An 18,450-nucleotide genomic window follows, 5' to 3' on the forward strand; every position below is an offset into this window, starting at 1 on the left:
GCGTAAGCGGATCGGTCCCTTCTTCATTCCTCATAGATTAGCACCTATCTTGGGCTGGAGAAAGCGTTACATAGCAGTATCATACTATGGCCCTGGTTGTTGTCATGAGTATTCCTTTGTGGCCAAGACCCGCTGTTGCCCGTTCCGCGGCTGAGGCGCGTGGTTACACGTGCATGCAGGGTCTCAGTCGCTTCCAAGCGACCTGTGCACGCACGCTTGCAGAGACCTCGGCTTCAAACCCAACGGCTACTCCAGCATCCACATTCGAAAAAGAGAGATGCTCACATGGTGCCGCCGTGTAGGCAATTGTGCCAACCAAGAGTTATCGATTGATGCCATCTCGGGAGAAGGTGTTCGCTCCCCTAGCGAGCAATAAAACCACGATGATCGAGCAATTTTTCAGCTCACCAGCGTATTAGAAACCAAAGGAGAGCCGAATGAGCAGCTAACATTGCCCTCGCTGCTCCTGGACATTCGATCTCACGAGTCAACGCGGTTTGATCCGAACAGCTCGCACGATCGCGATCTATAACCTCCTTCCCTTTTAGGCAAATAAACCGCCTAAGGCGCTGTCTAAGACTACCAAGCTCGGCGCAGACATGGACGGGGCGTTTTCGTGGCGCAATTTCTGGGGTTGAATGCATGTGTAGATCCGTCGCTTTGCTTTACCAACGGCTTATGAAACCCTCATGCGTTGAAAGGGGTAGCATACGATGGGGTCTGCGACTCGACTCATGCTCGCGTAGGCCTGGACGAGATCGACAAGCTCTGACATATCTACTTGGTAGGCGGAGGTGAGATTGAATGGATTTTGAGTTCAGCTCTTCCTCAAGCAGATACCTTGTCCATAAACACTCCATAGTAGGCACTTGCTGGCCTGGGGACGAAGCCGACTTCTCAAACTACAGCCAAAGCGACGGGCATTCAGGACTCCATGGCATCAACGGACTCAAAGATATCGTGCATCGCCTTCGGATTCACAATCGGATTCGGATACCTGACGGCGTGGGACGCATGGAAGATCACCGCAAAGCACCGCAGTCCGCTGCGGAGCTTGTTCGTTTGGATGGTGTGGTGCGAGATAGTTGTAAACCTTGCTATAGCTATCTTCGCCTTCCTTTTCCTTGAGGGTCATATCAAGCCCAGGTTTGTAGAACTTTGCTATTACTTATCTTCTTGTATGGCAGAGCTGACGGATGCTCGCAGCGTTACTACGTTCTTTTTCATGCGTACGTTGAACCCCCCGTTAGAGTTGCAAGGAGTGTCTTCTGACAAGGCGCTTGGCAGTTTTCTTATGGGTCTTCCAGATCCAATTCATCCTTCAAATCATCGTGAATCGGGTTGCTATCATCAGTATGGAAAGACGGAAGATGTCTTTAATCAGATGGGGCACAGTAGCAGCTATTACTTTGATACAGATATCGGTATTTTGCATCTTTATTCCTGCGAACATGCAGGTTTCGCAAACGTAACCTCCTACACAATCCTCCACTAACGGCTCGACACGTGCCTACCAACTTCGCCTGACTTTCTGCAGATACGTCAAAGTAAACAACATCTGGGATAAGATTACGAAGTTCCTCATTCTGTTCATTGACTGCGGACTCAACTACTACTTCGTCACACAAGTTAAGAGCCGCCTCGTGCGAAACGGACTGCAAAAATACAACGCTCTCGTTCAGTTCAACATGCGCATCATCGTCATCTCTATTGGCATGGACGTAAGCAAAATGTGCCTCCGGCAATGAATCGAGCGTTCACCTAACGGAGACTCCAGTTCTTACTCATCGGCACAATGTTCCTGAAGAACGGCGCTGTGTTCATGCAGTTCCACCCTGTGGTCTACATCGTCAAGCTGAAAATCGAGCTCTCCATGACCAACCTTATTACCAAGATTGCGCAAGAGTCAGTCCAAGAACGGATGGCTACCAGTTCCACCAATAAGCGCATGACGTTTGGGGACGAACGTGCGCATACGCGCAGCATCCATCTCAACAGCCACCTCGGCAGCAAAGGCAACAGCAAGTCGATCTTCCCCGATAGCATCAACACTAAGGATCACGGTGCTGTTGTCACGCTTTCGGGTGCCCGCCCGGCACATCATTATGACCATCCCGACATCAAAACACCTGGGCTCTCAACCCGTGTATCCACCGACAAAGCTCTTCCTGTTTTCCCAACAAACGCCGACAGCAACAAGATACATGTCAGAACACACCTCACTCATGATACGACTGACCGTTTGTCGGACCGCTCGGACGCGACGCGGGAAAGCAGCAGGGGAAATGTTGAAGACTTCGATGCCCATAATGATAGGGATGATAGGGAGATACTCTCGTGGAGGTAGCGAGTACGTTGTTTTGATAAACTGCGTGTGGCCGCCTGATGGGCTTTTTGCGGGAAGGGATACCCATTTGACTTCCGCGTTCTTCTTTCCTCCGTCATCTTCTTCTCTGTCTCGGCACCTCCTCTAACGATCTATCGTTTCTAATAACCCACTGTCTAATTATCTGTATACAGGCTCTCTAGCGTAGTGAAGAGTAAGCTGAATCGTTATGCGAACGTCTCCGTCCGAGGCGTGTCTGATGGCATACCAGCCACTTTTGACTATCGCTTACTGAATGCCGGCGCTTGATCTGGTTGCACAATCCCTTCATCTCCTTGTCTGAACAGTCTAAGAAGTAGCACTGGTATAGCACTCAACGCGGTTACATCCTTCAATTCTCCGTTATTGCGGTGCGCGAGCGTGATTCTTCACGAGAAGTGGCGGCCAGGCAAGGTTGCAGAAGTCGTGGGACACTCTTGGCGATCGCCTCACCACAAAGTGTCCCACGACTTTGCAACCTGGCCTGTGGGCTTGGCGGTCACGGAAACGGCTTGAGTGATCCTCGCATTGCCTTGCAGCCTTGTGGCGCTTCAGGGCGAACATTCCGGCGCTTCGTGGTCTTGGTCGGAAGCCTGACTCAGCCCCGAAGCGAACACTATCTTCAACCTCCATCAACGTCTAGTGGGTTGATCACTCATCCGTTTTCAGAAGAACACGAGCTCTGAAAGCGACATGACCGTGTAAACGGCTTTGCCTTGCATAGGCTCACACGGTAGGCGAAGCGAGGCTGTATCGTTCTCCTTTTTCTGTTTCCGCCTTGGCTGCCACCAGCGCCTCTGGTTACAGCCTTGCCAAAATCGCGCCACCATCATGGCGCAGCTGGATGGTGTTGGCTATTAACTGAGCATTCTCGCTCCTGATAACGTTTTCGTGCTCTCTTCATGCAGCTTCTCTCTCGTATCTGACACCATCAGCTACTTCCCTTCACAATGGCCCGAACAATCACACTTTTGACCGTGTTCGGGCCAGTTATTGTTTGCGCCATCCCTCAGCGCGGAAACTTCATAGGAATGGCACAATGCTCCAGCCTTCCCAGCATCATCCGCATGACCGTCGAACAATGCGAGCAGATTTGCGGGATAGGCTGGCACGCATACGAGAAATGGGAGGTCGTCAGTGCCCTCGCGACGTGGGTCATCCCGCTGTTCGTATTGGTAGGCAACATGCATTTTTCCAACTTCGAGCTCGAACTGTTCAGTCTTTCTTCACCATCAGTGCCAGCGTCTGGCGGGAGTGGGTTGGACGCTGCCCGCACAGCATGGAGCGTGTTTGTCAACTACGGCTTCGTGGCCTCACACCCTTCTTGGCAACCCAATCGATGTCATCTGGAGCCACCTCGAAAAGCTGGAGCATATGCATCGAACGCAGCAGGACGACGCAGCACTGGCCATCATACGTATAACTTTGGACGACTTCGACTTCGATCACGGCGCGCAATCTACCGCAAAGATTGAAGCCAGAGAAACACTGTCCGCAATCCTCATTAGGTACAAAAACAGCCTTGGTCATACCGAGCGGATTGGCTTTCTCGAGAAATGTCACGACGCCGCCTTCCTGCTCGCTCATAACCGCACCAGCAGCACGCGCCGCGCCGCCCTCGCCGTAATCGCCTACGCTGTCGCCCTCTTCACTTCCCTCGCTTCCGCTATGGCACAGAATTCCGCGGCTGTCCACACACCGCACACCCTCGCCCTGCGCGAGCTCTACTATTGGCTCATCAGCGCTATTGCCCTGAGCTCCGCCACCGGCGCTTTTCCGACCGAACACACCGCCTGGGCGGACTTGAAACCCGTTATCTCCGCCATATCAGATAGCCAGTTCAACCTGGCCCCACTCAAGCCGTGGACGGGTGGGAGCTACTGTTATCGGCCGCATAAGCGCATCAAGGGGCGCTCGATACCGCTCCTTGGCCTCTCAATTCTCGCTGTTGGGGGCGCATGGGCTATCTCCTTCACCATGAGCTGGATCACGCCTACACGCGGGCTCGGATGCCGTAGCTTCATGGAACTAGGCTTCTTCGCAGCATGGGTCATAAACTTCCTCGTCTCTTATTGCATCGCACGTACCGCGCACGAAAAATGGCCGAAAGGAGCGTTTGTTGCTACGTTCATCTGCGACATCATCATCGCAGTGCCATCGGTTCTGTGCTTGTTCCTTGCATTCAAAGGCATGTAACCCCCTTTTTCTTCTCCCCATCTGATCCTGCGAGCCCGATCCGGCGATGCAACGGTCACAAGGTAATCATAATTGACACGCATCATCACTTCTCAGGCTGGTTCAACAGCTGCAAGTGCTGGGCCGCGTTCTGGACCGTTCGCCGCGCCGCAGCGCACTATGTGCCCGTCGGCCTTGCTGCGCAGGAGCACGCCCTTGCGCCCACGTACTTCACGCTCCTCGCCTGCGCGCTGGGCGTGCAGGTCCTGCTCTCGGGTGGCATACTGGTGCACTACCGCCGAGAGCTGCGGCTTATCTATGGTGGGCAGTTGGAGGGACCTGCTACTAGTGAAGTACCACCGCATCATGGCCGCGAAGATGCAAGTAGGCAGGATTCCGACGGCAGTGGCTCTAGTGTGTAGTACATCGCTGGCTATTGCGGTAGTCACTCACAACACATCACCGGAGGCCCATATGCAAAGGTATTTTCCATATACTCCAGCCTTAACCAACTTTGGCTGTGCTCTATAGCCTCGGAATCGTCGAAAGCTGGACAACATAGTAAAATTACAGCGCCGTGTCGTGCCATCGGCCAGCATCTCAAGACAGCCGTCTATGCTTTCTACTAATGCTACAATCCATATAGAGGCCGGTACAACATCTTAGGCCAGATGATGCTGAGTAGCCGCTCTAAGCTGTGTCTGAAGCGCTCTTGGCGGTTGCGAAACCCTTATGAAACGACTACGCCTCCATCACTCTGTGTCAGAGGCACGACTCGTAACGAAAATCACAGCGGAAGGCGCCTCACCAGCGTTAAATTCATCAGACAAAATGGACGCTGTTCCCCCAGTTTCGCGTCAATAATTACCCTGTGATTTGCGTTGCGTACATACTCCAACCACCGTGTGTAGCTTTTTCACTAAGCCATAATCTTCTGCTCAACGTTCTATCCTATAAATTCCGTAAAGTCTCACATCGGATACCCCATCTCCTAGTGTTTATACAAGCTTTCTATCCCGAGGGAACCTACATACCAGAATGCGAGCCCACGGGATCATGCGTTATTCGATATTCGCGTTTCTCTTCGGACACTGCCATTCACAACAACAAGACATATCCCGAGGCTTTACCTCTGGATCTACAGAATTGCAGGCAAGCTTCGCGGGCGAAGCATCGGAGGGGTTCTCAGATGGCGCGCAGCTTAGTCAACAGGGTACGTCTCTTACCGTCCGTAACATGCTCTACCTCGACCTTGCGGACTAACCCTGGTCGAACAGAAACATCCTCATCACCTGTCTTCGCGCTAGGCGATTCTTCCGGAGTCAACACAGCTGCTTCGTTCACAATCATGATGGTTGACACTACCTCCGCAGATGAACAGACGCTCCGTTTCTTGCGCACGGGTTACAGACCCTCCGGCGAGAAAACTCAACTGCAATCATCCGTGGATCCATTACTTCCGTATCAAGCCCCAGGGTCTTTTGTGGAGACCGGTGCGAGGAAGTACATCTTCCTGTTGTACAGCGAACCCCGTAATTTGCGCATACGCAATCTACCTCAGGAAGGCGGGGCTTTTGATCTGGACCGGTTCCAGACTGAGAATAACTTTAAGAGCCCAAGGGCCGGTATCACGTTCAGAGTCAACATTGGAGACGGTGGGGACAGGCAACAACCCAGTGAATCAGTCCCCTCCCAGGGTTCCACGACAACCACTGCGGTGAGGACTGGTCCCGCACCGCCTAGCACTACCCAGCTAGCACCGACCAGTGCAGTGGCAGATCTGGAACCGATATCAACAAGGCCCCTCGCATCGTCGACATCGGTGCCCATTTCGATTGCGACTTCCCAACTTTCCGCGGTTCCCACAGTCACCTCTCAGATACCAACCCCGTCCGAAGGGCAATCAGAAGCGCCATCCACGCCGCTCGTGCCAGTTGTCAGCACTGTCCTTGCATCGAGTGCTTCCGATCCACCTTCAAGTTTGACGAGTTTCCTGACTACCACGAGTGATGTCCCAGCGAGCAGCGCTCTCGTTGAGCAGCCCAGTGCCTCCCCGACAACCCTCGAGATTGCTACGGTTTCAGCTTCAACAACCACACCGGCTAGTGGTGCTACATTAATCGCAACAAGCACACGCCCGTCGCCTGCGCTGCAGACCGTTAATGGGGCCATGGGTGTCAAGGAAGCGGGTCTCAAGTTAATCTTCCCGGTCATCCTTGTCTGGAGTTCTTTGTATCTGTGAGGATTGGCGGATGCTTTCAAGCTGTTGTGCATGTTACTCACGGGAGCTTTTGATTGATTGTACGAGCAGCCTTGCGGCACATTGTATGGCGTTGATGAATGAAGTTTATGCATGGCACATGACCGGCGCATGCATTGGCAGGTATATAGAACGCATTCTCTCCGCTTTTCGCTCATGACTGTTGTTTCGTCTCAATCTTTAACAGGATAAACTCTGTGCTTCTTCCGCAGTCGCTTCGGTGACGTGCCTGAGTGATAGCAAATGCCTGGCAACAGCGTTTTCGAACTTGTTGTTGAAACGGCAGCTAGCAGGATTCATGTCATATTCTGTCAACGATCGTCCATAAGTCTCTAGGCTACCTATCAGTTCATCACGTAGCGATCTCCCCCTCGTCCCCCTTCTTCCACCCCATCCCAATCCAAGCCTTCATCCCAATCCTCACCTCCCCGTCCCGTTCCTCAAACGTCCTCAACTTCCGCACTTCCTCCCTAAAAACCGGCCTCGCCCTCTCCAGCTCCTCATCACTATACCCCTTGAAGAACATCTCCTTGATCAGTAGCAAGTTGTCCACTAGCTTATCCAAAGTTGGCGCACTCGTGTACGTCAGGCATGGCCTGACTTCGGCGTTGTTACCGAACCCGGCGTTCTCGAGTTGGGCGAGGAGCCAGGAGCCGCGCATCCATTCAGGCTGTATGGCGATGCTGTTTTGAGGGGGCTCGTGCGGACGGATTGCGCATGCTGTGTTGCAGAACGCGGGGGGCCACACGCGGTCTTGTGGGTGTGTTCGTGAGCTGTAGAGCGCAGGAAGAAAGCGAGTAGGATTTGAGAGGAGAAGTCCAACAGGAAGAACACCAAAGGAAGAACACCACAGTGAAGGCCCGGAGACTTACCAGCCCACGTAGATATCACAGCAACACCCTCCGGCCTCAGTACGCGAAAGCACTCCCCCGCGACCTTTACCCCTGCCTCCGTGTCCCCCGGCACGAGCAGCCCGAAATTCGTGAAGATGTGCGAGAATGTGTCATCCCCGAAGCTCTTCAGATCCCGGACGTCCAGAACATTAGTCTCCACATTGCCCCACCCTTCCCTCTCAACTCGCTGTTGGACCTGCTCAATCATCGCTGGAGCAAGATCCGTAGCCATGATTCTGGCATCAGGGTGAAGGAGCTTGACCTGCTCGGTCACCATGCCCGGGCCGCAGGCATTGTCGAGGATGTAAGAGGAGGAAGTTATAGGCGGGAAGATATTGGAGAGCATTTGGGCGGCGACTAGGCGGGTGCAATTGCCGGTCATGCGCTCGTAGTAGGAGCTGTAGCCGGGGTGGGAGGGGGTGGAAGTCATGATGGGGACTTGGAGGAGTTCTGCTACTGGAAAGGAAAGCGGAAGTGTGATAATCTTGAGAGTAGAGTACGGATGAAGAGAAGATTGTTATAGCGGCGTATGTATTCTTTTAAGTACTTTGCATTGCGATAACTGTCTCGGAGACATATTCGAAGTAAAGTCTCCGGTATGTACAGTCACCTACCCGTTTGTGGAGGGGCCCATAGCAATGCTTTCAAACCGAACACACACTGAGGTCTTTTGGTGGCAGTAAGTCTCCGAGACAGTCATTGTAGTTGCTGGTAGCATGGATTGTGAGATATAATCCCAAGATAGACGCGAGGTTTGGGATTCGGTTATTCTTGATGCTGGTGGATCAATTTGAATCCGTTTAGATCACTGCCAACTACTGAGCGGCGTCTTATAGAGCTATAGACAGACCCGACTACTTCAATGCAAGTGTAGAAGATGCGATCTCGTATTGCCAGTACTCGACAGAGCGTTCTGCCTCGTGTTCTCAAGTTTTCCCCACGTGACTGAGGGGGGAAAGCAAGTGCCGATCCCCACATCCCAGAAGCCGAACAGCAAGCCCGCGCGGCACTGACCCCCGCCAGATCCTCCCCATCTTGGGGAACCCCAGGTCAAGCCATGCCAGATATGACGGCAACCTCGGCAGCTAGACGGCTGGAGAAAGCTGTCCAGATGCCGGCCTCTCATAAACTGCCAAACATGCCTTCCGTTGTTCTCTTCGCTGTCGTGATACCCGTTTTTCTGACTATACTGGCCCTGGCCTTCCTGACTACGCGGGAGAAGAAGAGCGGTAAAAGCGATTGATATTGAGGTTTCCGCCTGAGACGCGGGCAGTACAAGATATGGCGCTCGGTAAGGCTCCTCGAGGTTTGCAGTTCAACAGGATTTTGGGCACTCGGAGCTCAACACCACGTTTTAGAATCATTGGAAAAGATGTGGAAGCTGACTGCGCAATTGAACAGCGACTACGGCCGCAGCCGTTGCGGCAACGACCGCTGTATCAGCTTATCTTGACGCAAAACTCCACCTCACAAAAGACATCAAGACGATATGGAACAACAAGGCCGCGGAGTGGACGTCGCAGAAAGTTGGTATGTCCCTTCTGAGAATCTATCACCCACCAGTCACCCTCCGCATTCTGGGCTAGATGCTATATGGGATCGTTGAGTAGAGAGCCTAAAGCTGACCTAAATTCTTTCTTACAGCGAAGGAAAACCGCAATTCTCTATGGTACTTCTTCGAGACTCAAGTGAACCGCATGCCCACCTCCGAGCTCTGCATCTGGTCCCGCAGCGGCTGCTACACGTGGCAGCAGACGCACCAGCAATCCTGCCGGTACGCGCAGTTTCTACTCAATCAAGGGCTACAGCCAGGCGAACTCGTGGGCTTCTACTTGCAGAATTCGCCGGAATTCGTATTCTGTGCGCTTGGGAGCTGGTCCGTGGGGTCGGCGCCGGCATTGATAAACTACAACCTGAGCGGAGACGGGTTGATACACTGCCTCAGAATCAGTGGAACGAAATTACTATTAGTGGACGAGGACCAGGGATGCAGGGAGCGGATTGAGGAGTCCAGAGGCAGGATAGAAGGAGAGCTGGGCATCAAGATCGTGAACTTAGACCAGGCGGCCAAGGCGAGCATCAATGCGTTGGAGCCGAAAAGACCGGAGCGGAAGTACAGAGAGAATGTCAAGCCTGACTTCCCGATGTGCTTGCTATACACGAGGTTTGTCCATCCACCATGCCGACTGCTTCCACAACCGGTAATGTGCACCACCAAGGCTAACCTTAACGTCATACAGCGGCTCCACCGGCCTTCCCAAAGCCTGTCCCTTCCAACTCGCCCGCGCCCACGTCCTCGCCGGCCCCCGCGTCCGGGCCGTCGGCCTCGAGCCTGGCCCCAACGGCGACAGATGGTACAACTGCATGCCATTGTATCATGGCACTGGATTCACGACTGCCGTGACCTGCATGATCAGCGGCGTGGCGCTCTGCGTTGGCAAGAAGTTCAGCACGAGCAGGTTCTGGGACGATATCCGAGACAGCGACAGCACTGCATTCGTGTACGTGGGCGAGACGGCACGATATCTGCTTGCAAACCCGGTGAGCGAGCTGGATAAGAAACACAAGGTCAAGGTCATGTTTGGGAACGGGCTGCGGCCGGATGTGTGGAGAAGGTTTACGGAGCGCTTTGGCGTGCCGTGTGTCTCTGAGTTCTTCAACAGCACCGAGGGCGTGTTTGCGCTGCTCAATGTGTCGAGAGGTAAGATTGGGCCGTCTCCTGTGTCCTCAGCTCAACGCAGACTCCTTTCGAGTCCGACCGCAGTAGCGAGAAAGCATGGCTGACCACGATGGGCAGGACCCTACCTCCAAAGCGCTGTCGGCCACCATGGCGCCATCCTCCGCACCCTCCTCCACAACACCTACGTCCCCGTAGAAATCGACCATGCGACAGGCGAGATCTACCGCGATCCAGTCACCGGCTTTGCGCGCCGCAAGCCCTACGAAGAGGGCGGCGAGATGATCGTAGCCGTGCCCGACAAGTCCGCTTTCGTCGGCTACTGGCAGAACGAGAAAGCGACGAACTCAAAGTTCGAACGCGACGTTTTCAAGAAGGGTGATCTGTATTATCGCAGCGGGGATGCGCTGAGACGTACGAAGGATGGAAGGTGGTTTTTCATGGATAGGCTTGGGGACACGTTCCGGTGGAAGAGCGAGAATGTCAGCACGGCTGAGGTGGCGGAGGCGTTGGGCCATTTTCCGGGGGTGGAGGAGGCAATCGTTTATGGGGTTGAGGTGCCAGGTATGCTCCATATCCATCTTTCATTCTCCATGGAAAACCTCTCAAGAGGCGCCATCACGTGATTGGGCAACGAGTGCTGACTTTGTGTCTCAAGGCCATGACGGACGTGCCGGCTGCGCAGCCCTCTACATCGCGCCAGACCAACGCGACAAGTTTGACTACGCCGCCCTTCTCGCCTACGCCCGCAAGCAGCTGCCCAAATACGCAGTCCCGGTATTCCTGCGTATTCTAAACTCGCAGGAGGGCATGCACAACAACAAGCAGAACAAGGTTCCGCTGAAGAAAGAGGGCATTGATCTCAAGCTGATAGAAGAGGCGGCGAAGGAGAAGGGAGTCCAGCCGGACAAGATGATGTGGTGTCCGTATGTGCTGGGGACGCCGAGGCCGGAGGGGGTGGGGGAGAACGAGGGATATGTGGAGTTTAAGTGGGCGGATTGGGAGGGGCTGAAGGTGGATGGGCATGGGGAGACGGCGAGCAAGCTCTAGAGGAGTGATACGGTGAATAGTACGACCTTGTACATCGGAACACACTGATTTTTGCTGCATCATCATGGTCAGAGGAATGACCCAAGGACAGGTTCGCTCGATTGAGAAGAGAGGTCAGCAATCTGAAGGATCGTGTTGCGCCATCAAAGCGATGTCTTCATCATGCCTACATCTGGGAGCACGGCTTGGAGCTTGCGACTTGGGAAATCAACATGTGTCATAATTTTGTTGAAGTGATTCGTGTCGCTGTTGTCGTGATATCGTCATCTGTGAGGGACGAAGCTGCTTGTGGATTCTGCTTGCAGGATAGCTAAAGATCAGGGGAAGCGCTAAAGTTAACCACTCAGCACGATGTGTATGGCAGATTCGGTGCCAGGCTTTGCATAGATGAGCCAGAGTCGGGTGAACGCCCGAGGGTAGAGCTGAGGTAAGCAGCTGCCAAATCCACCTGCATGTTCCGCGCTCGCGTTCCGTGAAGCTATTCGTCAGCAGCATGCCGGCACGCCGTACATATGTAAGCACGACTTAAGCTTTGTTGACGTCTTGAAGTGGGGATATGGCGAGGTATGGCTCGTATAAGAGTGTCCGCTGTCTGGGCTGGAACAGTATCTGATTTCGTCAATTGAGCTCTTCCTTTGATTTTAGAACTGCGACTTGACTAGTCTCCTATATTCCACGCAGTTGTCGTCCTGCTCAATCACAATTAAATCTCTAAAAGCAACTTAATCCTCTAACGCGATGTCAGACATCAAGAAAGTTCTACTGGTTGGTGTATGTAAAGTGCTTTCAATATCCATCTCCACTTCCACTGCGTTGCTCTCCATAGTCCGCCTCCCTGGAACGAACTTCCATGTCACGTCACGCCAGCTCCTCAGCCTCCACTGATCTGACGTCCCCTGTTCTACGTATTTGAAATATCTCGCCTCATCCCCCATGCTTAAACCACCTCTAATAGGCAAGCGGCAACCTCGGCCCCTCAGTCCTCTCCGAATTTCTTAAATCCCACCTCACCGTCTCAGTGCTCAGCCGCCCGTCCTCAACCGCAACCTTCCCCCCCGAAGTCAACGTCATCAAGTCTTCGTACGAGCCCTCTGAGCTCGTCCCCGCGCTCAAAGGCCAGGATGCAGTGATTTCACTCGTCGGCACCGCGGCGTTCGACGAGCAGCAGAAACTGATCGATGCCGCAATCGCCGCAGGGGTGAAGCGGTTCGTGCCGAGCGAGTTCGGGGGCAACACCGCAGACCAGAAGGCGCGGGAGTTCGTGCCGTTTTTTGAGGTGAAAAAGCAGGTCGTGGACTACCTGGCTGGGAAGGAGGGAGAGATCAGCTGGACGGGGGTTGTGACTGGGCCGTTTTTGGACTGGGTATGTGGAGCGCCTCTCTTTCATTCCTCTCTGCGCGCCAAAGGCCACCCTGGCGCTCCAGCTTCCTGGTTTGTGTAGCCGCAAGCGTGCTAAAGGGACGGACGATAGGGCCTCAAAGTCGGCTTCCTCGGCTTCAACCTCACCGCACACACCGCCGCCATCTGGGACGACGGCACCGTCCCCTTCAGCAGCACGAACCTGTCGACTATCGGGCGTGCTCTCGTGGCCCTCCTCACTGATCCCTCCGCCTACAGCCAGACGGCCAATAAATACATCTACATCGCCAGCCACGTGACCACGCAGTCCGAGGTGCTGGGCTACCTCGAGAAGGTGACAGGCAAGTCCTTCAAAGTCACGCATGTGAAGAGCGAGGAGGCGGTGAGCAAGGCTAGGGAAAAGCTGGGTAAGGGGGACTATTCCTCGATTCCGGACTTGATTCTGGGCGCGATGTATGGGCCGGAGAAGCTGGGGGTGTATGAGCCGACGGGGAACCAGCTGCTGGGGTTACCGGAGGAGTCGCTGGAGGATACTGTTAGGGCGGTTGTGGAGGGGAAGAAGCCGTGAGGAATACGCTGGACGGGGCGGAAAATTGGTTCCTGGGCTTGGGCTAGGAGCGGTTGAGACTGCTTAAGCTGAAAATCCATGATGTAGTTCCTGGGACGAACTTGACGGATCTGCCGCTTAGTAGGGATTCAATGATTACGGCCACAACACCAGCAATGTCATTTTCATACAGATGTTCCCCAGCTGCAAGAAACGAGGATACCACCAGCAAGAACATCGAACACATGACCCGAATCACTCGCCACCCTCCGTTTCACTCTCCCCACGTCCCCTTGAACGCAGTCAGGTTCCCCCCAAACATCCCCCCTCCTCGCCAACATCGCCAGCTTCGACGCTGGATTCCCGCATGTCGCATCAACACACATCACATGCTTACAGTACGACATGATAACACAAACGCCGGCACCCTTACAATCAGCATAAGACGCGCAGTCCTCCAAGCCCTCGCATTACTGCGCACGCGCGCAGAACCCCTGCCCATCAGTAGTCCTGTGGCAGTGATGCGCTCTCCTCACCACCATAGCACACCAGTTCTTCGTAACACTGCCCCCTGACATTACGAACCTGAGCAGGCGCCGTTCTGGCAATGGTCCGATGGGCGAACATCACCGCACGTGCCGCAATATTTGGGGCTGATAGGACATGATTACAGACAAACGCCTCTGGCTACCCCATCCGTTGGCCGAAGCATCTCTGATACTGCACTTTCGACTGCATTGCGATCCGGATACATGTATCTGGGCTGATCCAAGCCCAGATTGATCCCCGAGCTCAGGGGGAAAGCGCAACATTGATGACCAGAAATGGGAGGAGATATGTATTAAGTGTAACAGGCGACGTTGATTGAGCGTACAGGGCATTCTTCGATCAGGCCGAACTCGAACTAGCTCCCGCCGTAGGGGTGGCAGTCGTGATAGTCTCAGTAAGTCTCATCGTGCCAGCAGGGCACGTGATCGTCTTCGCAAGGAAGCTCACGTAGTCAGGTCGAGCGGATCACTGGAAGGTGGTACCCCTTACTGCACCTGTGACTGCTCTGGCACAGCTGTCTGTATTGCAGACGCGGTGCTGGGTGACGGTGGTGAGGCCAGACATCGCAAAAGTAGGAACGGGGAACCAGAAGGATTTCATGCTTGGGTCTTATAGTACGACATGGCACAGAAAGGGAAGAGAAGATGACGTGAAAAGAGATGAGATCGAACTGGTGTATATCGGGTGGGATGTGGAGGAAGCTTCCTCGTTCGAAAATTCTTGAGCGAGCTGCAGGCAAAGAATGAAGAGTCCATGACCAGTGCATGGAGAGAGATAGCATCTATCTGTCTTCACGGAGTAGAGAAGCACAAGCTATACTGATGTGGTTCAGGAGCAAAGAAAGCAGTATGCTGAGCCCAGCGGTCGCTCCAAAGGTGTTTTAAACTCCATCCTGGCAATAGCCTCATATCCACAAAGCTCTTATGGCTAAAAACAAACTATAGAAACCAACTCTTCCTAGCAGGATGTAGAAAGCAGAGCGTTAGAGTTTGACAAGTCATTTTTACATAGCAAGCCTCCTCAATCTCACTTGCTTACTAGTGATAGAGAATGAGAACACTAGACCTGAGCATTATTCTTGAATATTAACATAAAATAAAACTGCCGACAGATTGCAAAACCTATGCAAAACGGCTGTACGCAGTGTGTATCTAAATCAGATCAAATGCACATATCTATACAAAAGCATTTACACCACACCCCCATTACCTACCTCAGCCCTACTTCAACCCCTCCTCCCCCCCACTCCCACTCCCACTCCCCCGCCACCGTCTCGGCGTTCCCGGACTCAAGCTACTAACCCCCTGCGTCCCCGGACTAACCGCCCCGCCACTCCCCGGACTACTAACCCCCTCGCTCCGCGCCTCCTCCTCCGTAATCTCGACCCACCTCGGACTAACGCCCGGCGTAGCAGGCGAGCTTCTTCCACTAACCTCCCTGCTGACCCCGACGCCGGAGCCGGGGATCGGGACGTAGTACTCGCCCGGAAGCTCGTGGATAACCGGCGTGTGGCCGGCAGGCGACGGCAGCGGCGCCGGGAGTTCGTGCGCGGAGGAGGGGGAGAGCAGGGATTCTTGGACTAGCCCGCCGTGCTTTTCGCTGAGCTTGTAGGGGCCGTAGCCTGCGGGCGAGGTGGAGGAGTCGGGGAGTTCCTGCCGCATCTGGGTTGCGTCGACTTCGTGCGGCTTGTTCTCGTCGTCGTGCGCGGGCGAGGAAGTGGCCGACGGTTTCGGGCCGGCGTCGACCTTGGTGTACTGCGTGTCGTCGAGCTCGGCGAGGCGCTGTTTGCGCTTCTTGTTGCGGATGAAGAAGAAGATTGCTAGGCCGGCACCGAGGATGAGGAGGACGGCGCCAACGGCGATGCCGATGGTTGCGCCGGTGCTGAGGCCTGAGGAGTCGGGCGAGGCGGCGGTGCAGCCGTTGCAGAGGATAGTGACGATTTCGCGGGACGGCATCGGGTCTTTGAAGACGGCTTGGGAGACGCTGAAGTTGCGGCGCTCGTTGTCGACGGTGAGGTAGGCTTCTTGGAGGAAGGTGCGGCCGAGGGTGTACTGGGTATTGTTTGCGGCGCGGCGGATAGGGAAGTAGTTGGTCGAGGTGTTGTAGAGGGGGTATGAGGCTTGCAGGTCGAAAGCTGCGTATGGGAGGTCAATGGTAACGCTCTGGCCGTCGGGATCAATAGTTGCTTGGTTGCCGAGTTTGAATGAGATCGTCGGGTTCAGGCTCTGTAGCTGGGAGTGCGTGGTGTCGTTGACTAGATACAGATCGGTGGTGGGGTCGTAGGTCAAGCCGAACGCCCGCTCGAAGACATCGCAGACCGCTTGGGGCAGCCATATGTGAGGAACAGTACTGTCGATGAAGGAGAGATGGCCGGTCGATGTCAGCGAGGCAACGCCGATGAGAGTGTCCTGGGCCACGATCGATTGCACTCCAATTGTAAGATCTCGAGTCGGGTCGTTGGAGAAGGTGAATGTTGTGTTTGAAGGCTCGAAGCGGGACTGGTCGTAACCGCCCAGAACGAGAGATCCAGAGACTCTCTTGAGGCCTGCAGATGCACGTCAGTATGAGCAAGCGGAGCTGAGGAGCGTAGAACGCTTACGGTATGATGCCCCGGCTGTATACCCGTATGAAGAACTCGGGATGAGGTTCTTCGTCTTGAGGTCCGTGAAGAAGCTTGGGATAGGGTCGCTCGTGCTCTCAAAGCTTATCGGCCGCGTTGAGAGTCCCAAAACCCCCAGAAAGTGATCCTTATCCGCAATTCCGGCCACCACTGTTCGATTCAGCACCAACCCGCCCGTCTCAGCATACGTGCCCAGTCCAACTCTGTCGTACCCGAATAACCCATTCCCACTATAACCTAAGTGCTTCTCGAGATCCAAGCTGTACAGCCCTATCATGTCCCATGTTGACGATTGGTTTGTTTCAAACCCAGGACTGGCCGCGCTGTTGAATATCTCCGCTCCTCGAGCAGTCGCGCAGTCGCTTGGGTCGGTGGGAGTACATCCTTCTGGCGCAACCACCCAGGTTTCGTAGCCCGAAGTGGAGATCAGCACGCGAAAGTCCTGTCCCGGCGTGCCTACGTTGACATTGAAGGTCGACCAACTGCCGTCGTTCCCATCCCAATCTTGGCTGGGGGTAAAGACGAAGGGTGCTGGTACTGTCGTAGGTTCGGCGCGCGGTGCCAGAGCCATTGCTGCCACGCGAAGGCATGACGGAAGGAGGAAGAAGGAAACGGCGGACTTCATTGCAGTTCAAATCGCACGACAAGGAAGAGGTGGTTATGTTTCACGGAGAGCGGAACACTTGGTAGACTTGCAACTCAGATCATTGAGCCGTTACCGTGAGACGCAGCATGAGGAACGAGGAAGCAATACGTTTGAGGTTGGTGGATTGTTGAGTGGTACGGGACAGACTGGCGTATTGATTGCTCGGATATGGGGGAGCAGTAGGGTAACATGACACTTTCAAGGCCCGCACTGCGAGTACCGACGTAACCCCAAGGTGGAAGAGCCAAGTGCAACCAAGCATCATGGCTGATGTCGCTAAAGAGACTCACCAAGGCATGTGATTGGCCGTCAGACAGGCCGACAAGCGGCTTGCGAGGCATTGAACGCCGTTGGCAGCTGGGGCAGTGAGTGAGCGAGGGAGGAGTCTGCAGGCTTGGAGCTGAACACGAGGCCAAGGATCAGCAGCAGGCAGCGCGGCTGGTTCAGATAAACATTGTGGCGCCGTCCGCTCGTTTAGCGAAGTCGTCACAGCTTCGAGAAAGTCCCGGGGAATCAATGTTTGTGCCTTTGGGCATACCCTCTCAACACTGAGACGGGTTCTAGCAGACACGGTGAGTACTCTCGGGATTGTGGAGAGTTACTGGACTGCCCAGTCACGGCCACGACCTTTGGTAGCAACTCAACCACACATCCAGCGCATTTTCCTGTTCGGAGCAAGTCGTCGACCGGAGCACACTTCCTAGCCGGTGTCAGCTAGTACCCGTACCTTGCGGGGCACTGGCCTACGCGGACCAAGCCTCCAGCCTGCGCGAGTACAACACGGGCAGCATAGCCATTGGCTCCGACCAACTGCTGGGCTCAGCTGCGGCTGGATTAAAATAGCCAATTCAACAGAGCCGTGGATCTGTCCCGATTGGCGTTCCCCGGCATTGCCAGGGACAGCACAGGGCTCAAACGCGGAGATGGGACAGGTGCACTTCCACTGTTAGCGTGTTTGTAAAGCGATGGAGGAAGAAACGGAGAGGAACAGAGATGGGGATGGGGATGGGGAAAGAGCAGGAGAAGGATCTGCTGTCCCTGCGAAGTTGAAGTGCGAATCTCTCGTGTCTGAGACAAGAGTTAGACTGTCGTCGGCATCGACTTGCTGTGCATGCTTACAGCCCGCAGCGGCCGCCCGGGATGCAGGAGAAGCTTGGAAATAGGCGTGTCAGGGTCGCACCACGTCAGCGCAGAGACGAGAAGCCTCGATACAAACGGCACCACTGCTCGAGATGGCGGCTGTGATCAGTTGACGGACTGGTTGCGCAGCCCTATGAGCTGATTGCCGTTGGCTGATGGCTATGAGGGG

At 54.5% G+C, this 18,450-nt stretch overlaps 7 protein-coding genes across 7 annotated transcripts; 5 read left to right on the plus strand and 2 right to left on the minus strand.

Annotated features, from left to right (window-relative positions):
* Positions 1-934: 934 nt before the first annotated feature.
* On the plus strand, positions 935-2,347 carry W97_05473 (uncharacterized protein; the record flags this gene model as incomplete). The annotated part of the gene is made up of 5 exons (XM_007783503.1): positions 935-1,146; positions 1,207-1,229; positions 1,288-1,468; positions 1,538-1,721; positions 1,778-2,347. The coding sequence occupies 5 exons, from the start codon at positions 935-937 to the stop codon at positions 2,345-2,347; spliced, it is 1,170 nt and encodes a 389-aa protein (XP_007781693.1).
* A 968-nt stretch (positions 2,348-3,315) lies between these two features.
* Positions 3,316-4,962, plus strand: W97_05474 (uncharacterized protein; the record flags this gene model as incomplete). Its single annotated transcript, XM_007783504.1, has 3 exons — positions 3,316-3,540; positions 3,608-4,530; positions 4,596-4,962. The coding sequence occupies 3 exons, from the start codon at positions 3,316-3,318 to the stop codon at positions 4,960-4,962; spliced, it is 1,515 nt and encodes a 504-aa protein (XP_007781694.1).
* A 616-nt stretch (positions 4,963-5,578) lies between these two features.
* W97_05475 (uncharacterized protein) lies at positions 5,579-6,782 on the plus strand (the record flags this gene model as incomplete). The annotated part of the gene is made up of 2 exons (XM_007783505.1): positions 5,579-5,753; positions 5,818-6,782. 2 exons carry the CDS (start codon positions 5,579-5,581, stop codon positions 6,780-6,782), a joined length of 1,140 nt encoding a protein of 379 aa, XP_007781695.1.
* Positions 6,783-7,152: 370 nt separating this feature from the next.
* On the minus strand, positions 7,153-8,123 carry W97_05476 (uncharacterized protein; the record flags this gene model as incomplete). The annotated part of the gene is made up of 2 exons (XM_007783506.1): positions 7,153-7,553; positions 7,673-8,123. The coding sequence occupies 2 exons, from the start codon at positions 8,121-8,123 to the stop codon at positions 7,153-7,155; spliced, it is 852 nt and encodes a 283-aa protein (XP_007781696.1).
* A 708-nt stretch (positions 8,124-8,831) lies between these two features.
* On the plus strand, positions 8,832-11,420 carry W97_05477 (uncharacterized protein; the record flags this gene model as incomplete). Its single annotated transcript, XM_007783507.1, has 6 exons — positions 8,832-8,922; positions 9,095-9,223; positions 9,338-9,857; positions 9,934-10,394; positions 10,491-10,934; positions 11,029-11,420. The coding sequence occupies 6 exons, from the start codon at positions 8,832-8,834 to the stop codon at positions 11,418-11,420; spliced, it is 2,037 nt and encodes a 678-aa protein (XP_007781697.1).
* A 738-nt stretch (positions 11,421-12,158) lies between these two features.
* On the plus strand, positions 12,159-13,347 carry W97_05478 (uncharacterized protein; the record flags this gene model as incomplete). Its single annotated transcript, XM_007783508.1, has 3 exons — positions 12,159-12,191; positions 12,376-12,783; positions 12,892-13,347. 3 exons carry the CDS (start codon positions 12,159-12,161, stop codon positions 13,345-13,347), a joined length of 897 nt encoding a protein of 298 aa, XP_007781698.1.
* Positions 13,348-15,095: 1,748 nt separating this feature from the next.
* Positions 15,096-17,066, minus strand: W97_05479 (uncharacterized protein; the record flags this gene model as incomplete). Its single annotated transcript, XM_007783509.1, has 2 exons — positions 15,096-16,420; positions 16,475-17,066. 2 exons carry the CDS (start codon positions 17,064-17,066, stop codon positions 15,096-15,098), a joined length of 1,917 nt encoding a protein of 638 aa, XP_007781699.1.
* Between the last annotated feature and the right edge of the window lie 1,384 nt (positions 17,067-18,450).

The sequence above is a fragment of the Coniosporium apollinis genome, assembly GCF_000281105.1.
Source record: "Coniosporium apollinis CBS 100218 chromosome Unknown supercont1.27, whole genome shotgun sequence".
In the NCBI taxonomy this organism is placed as follows: Eukaryota; Fungi; Ascomycota; class Dothideomycetes; genus Coniosporium; species Coniosporium apollinis.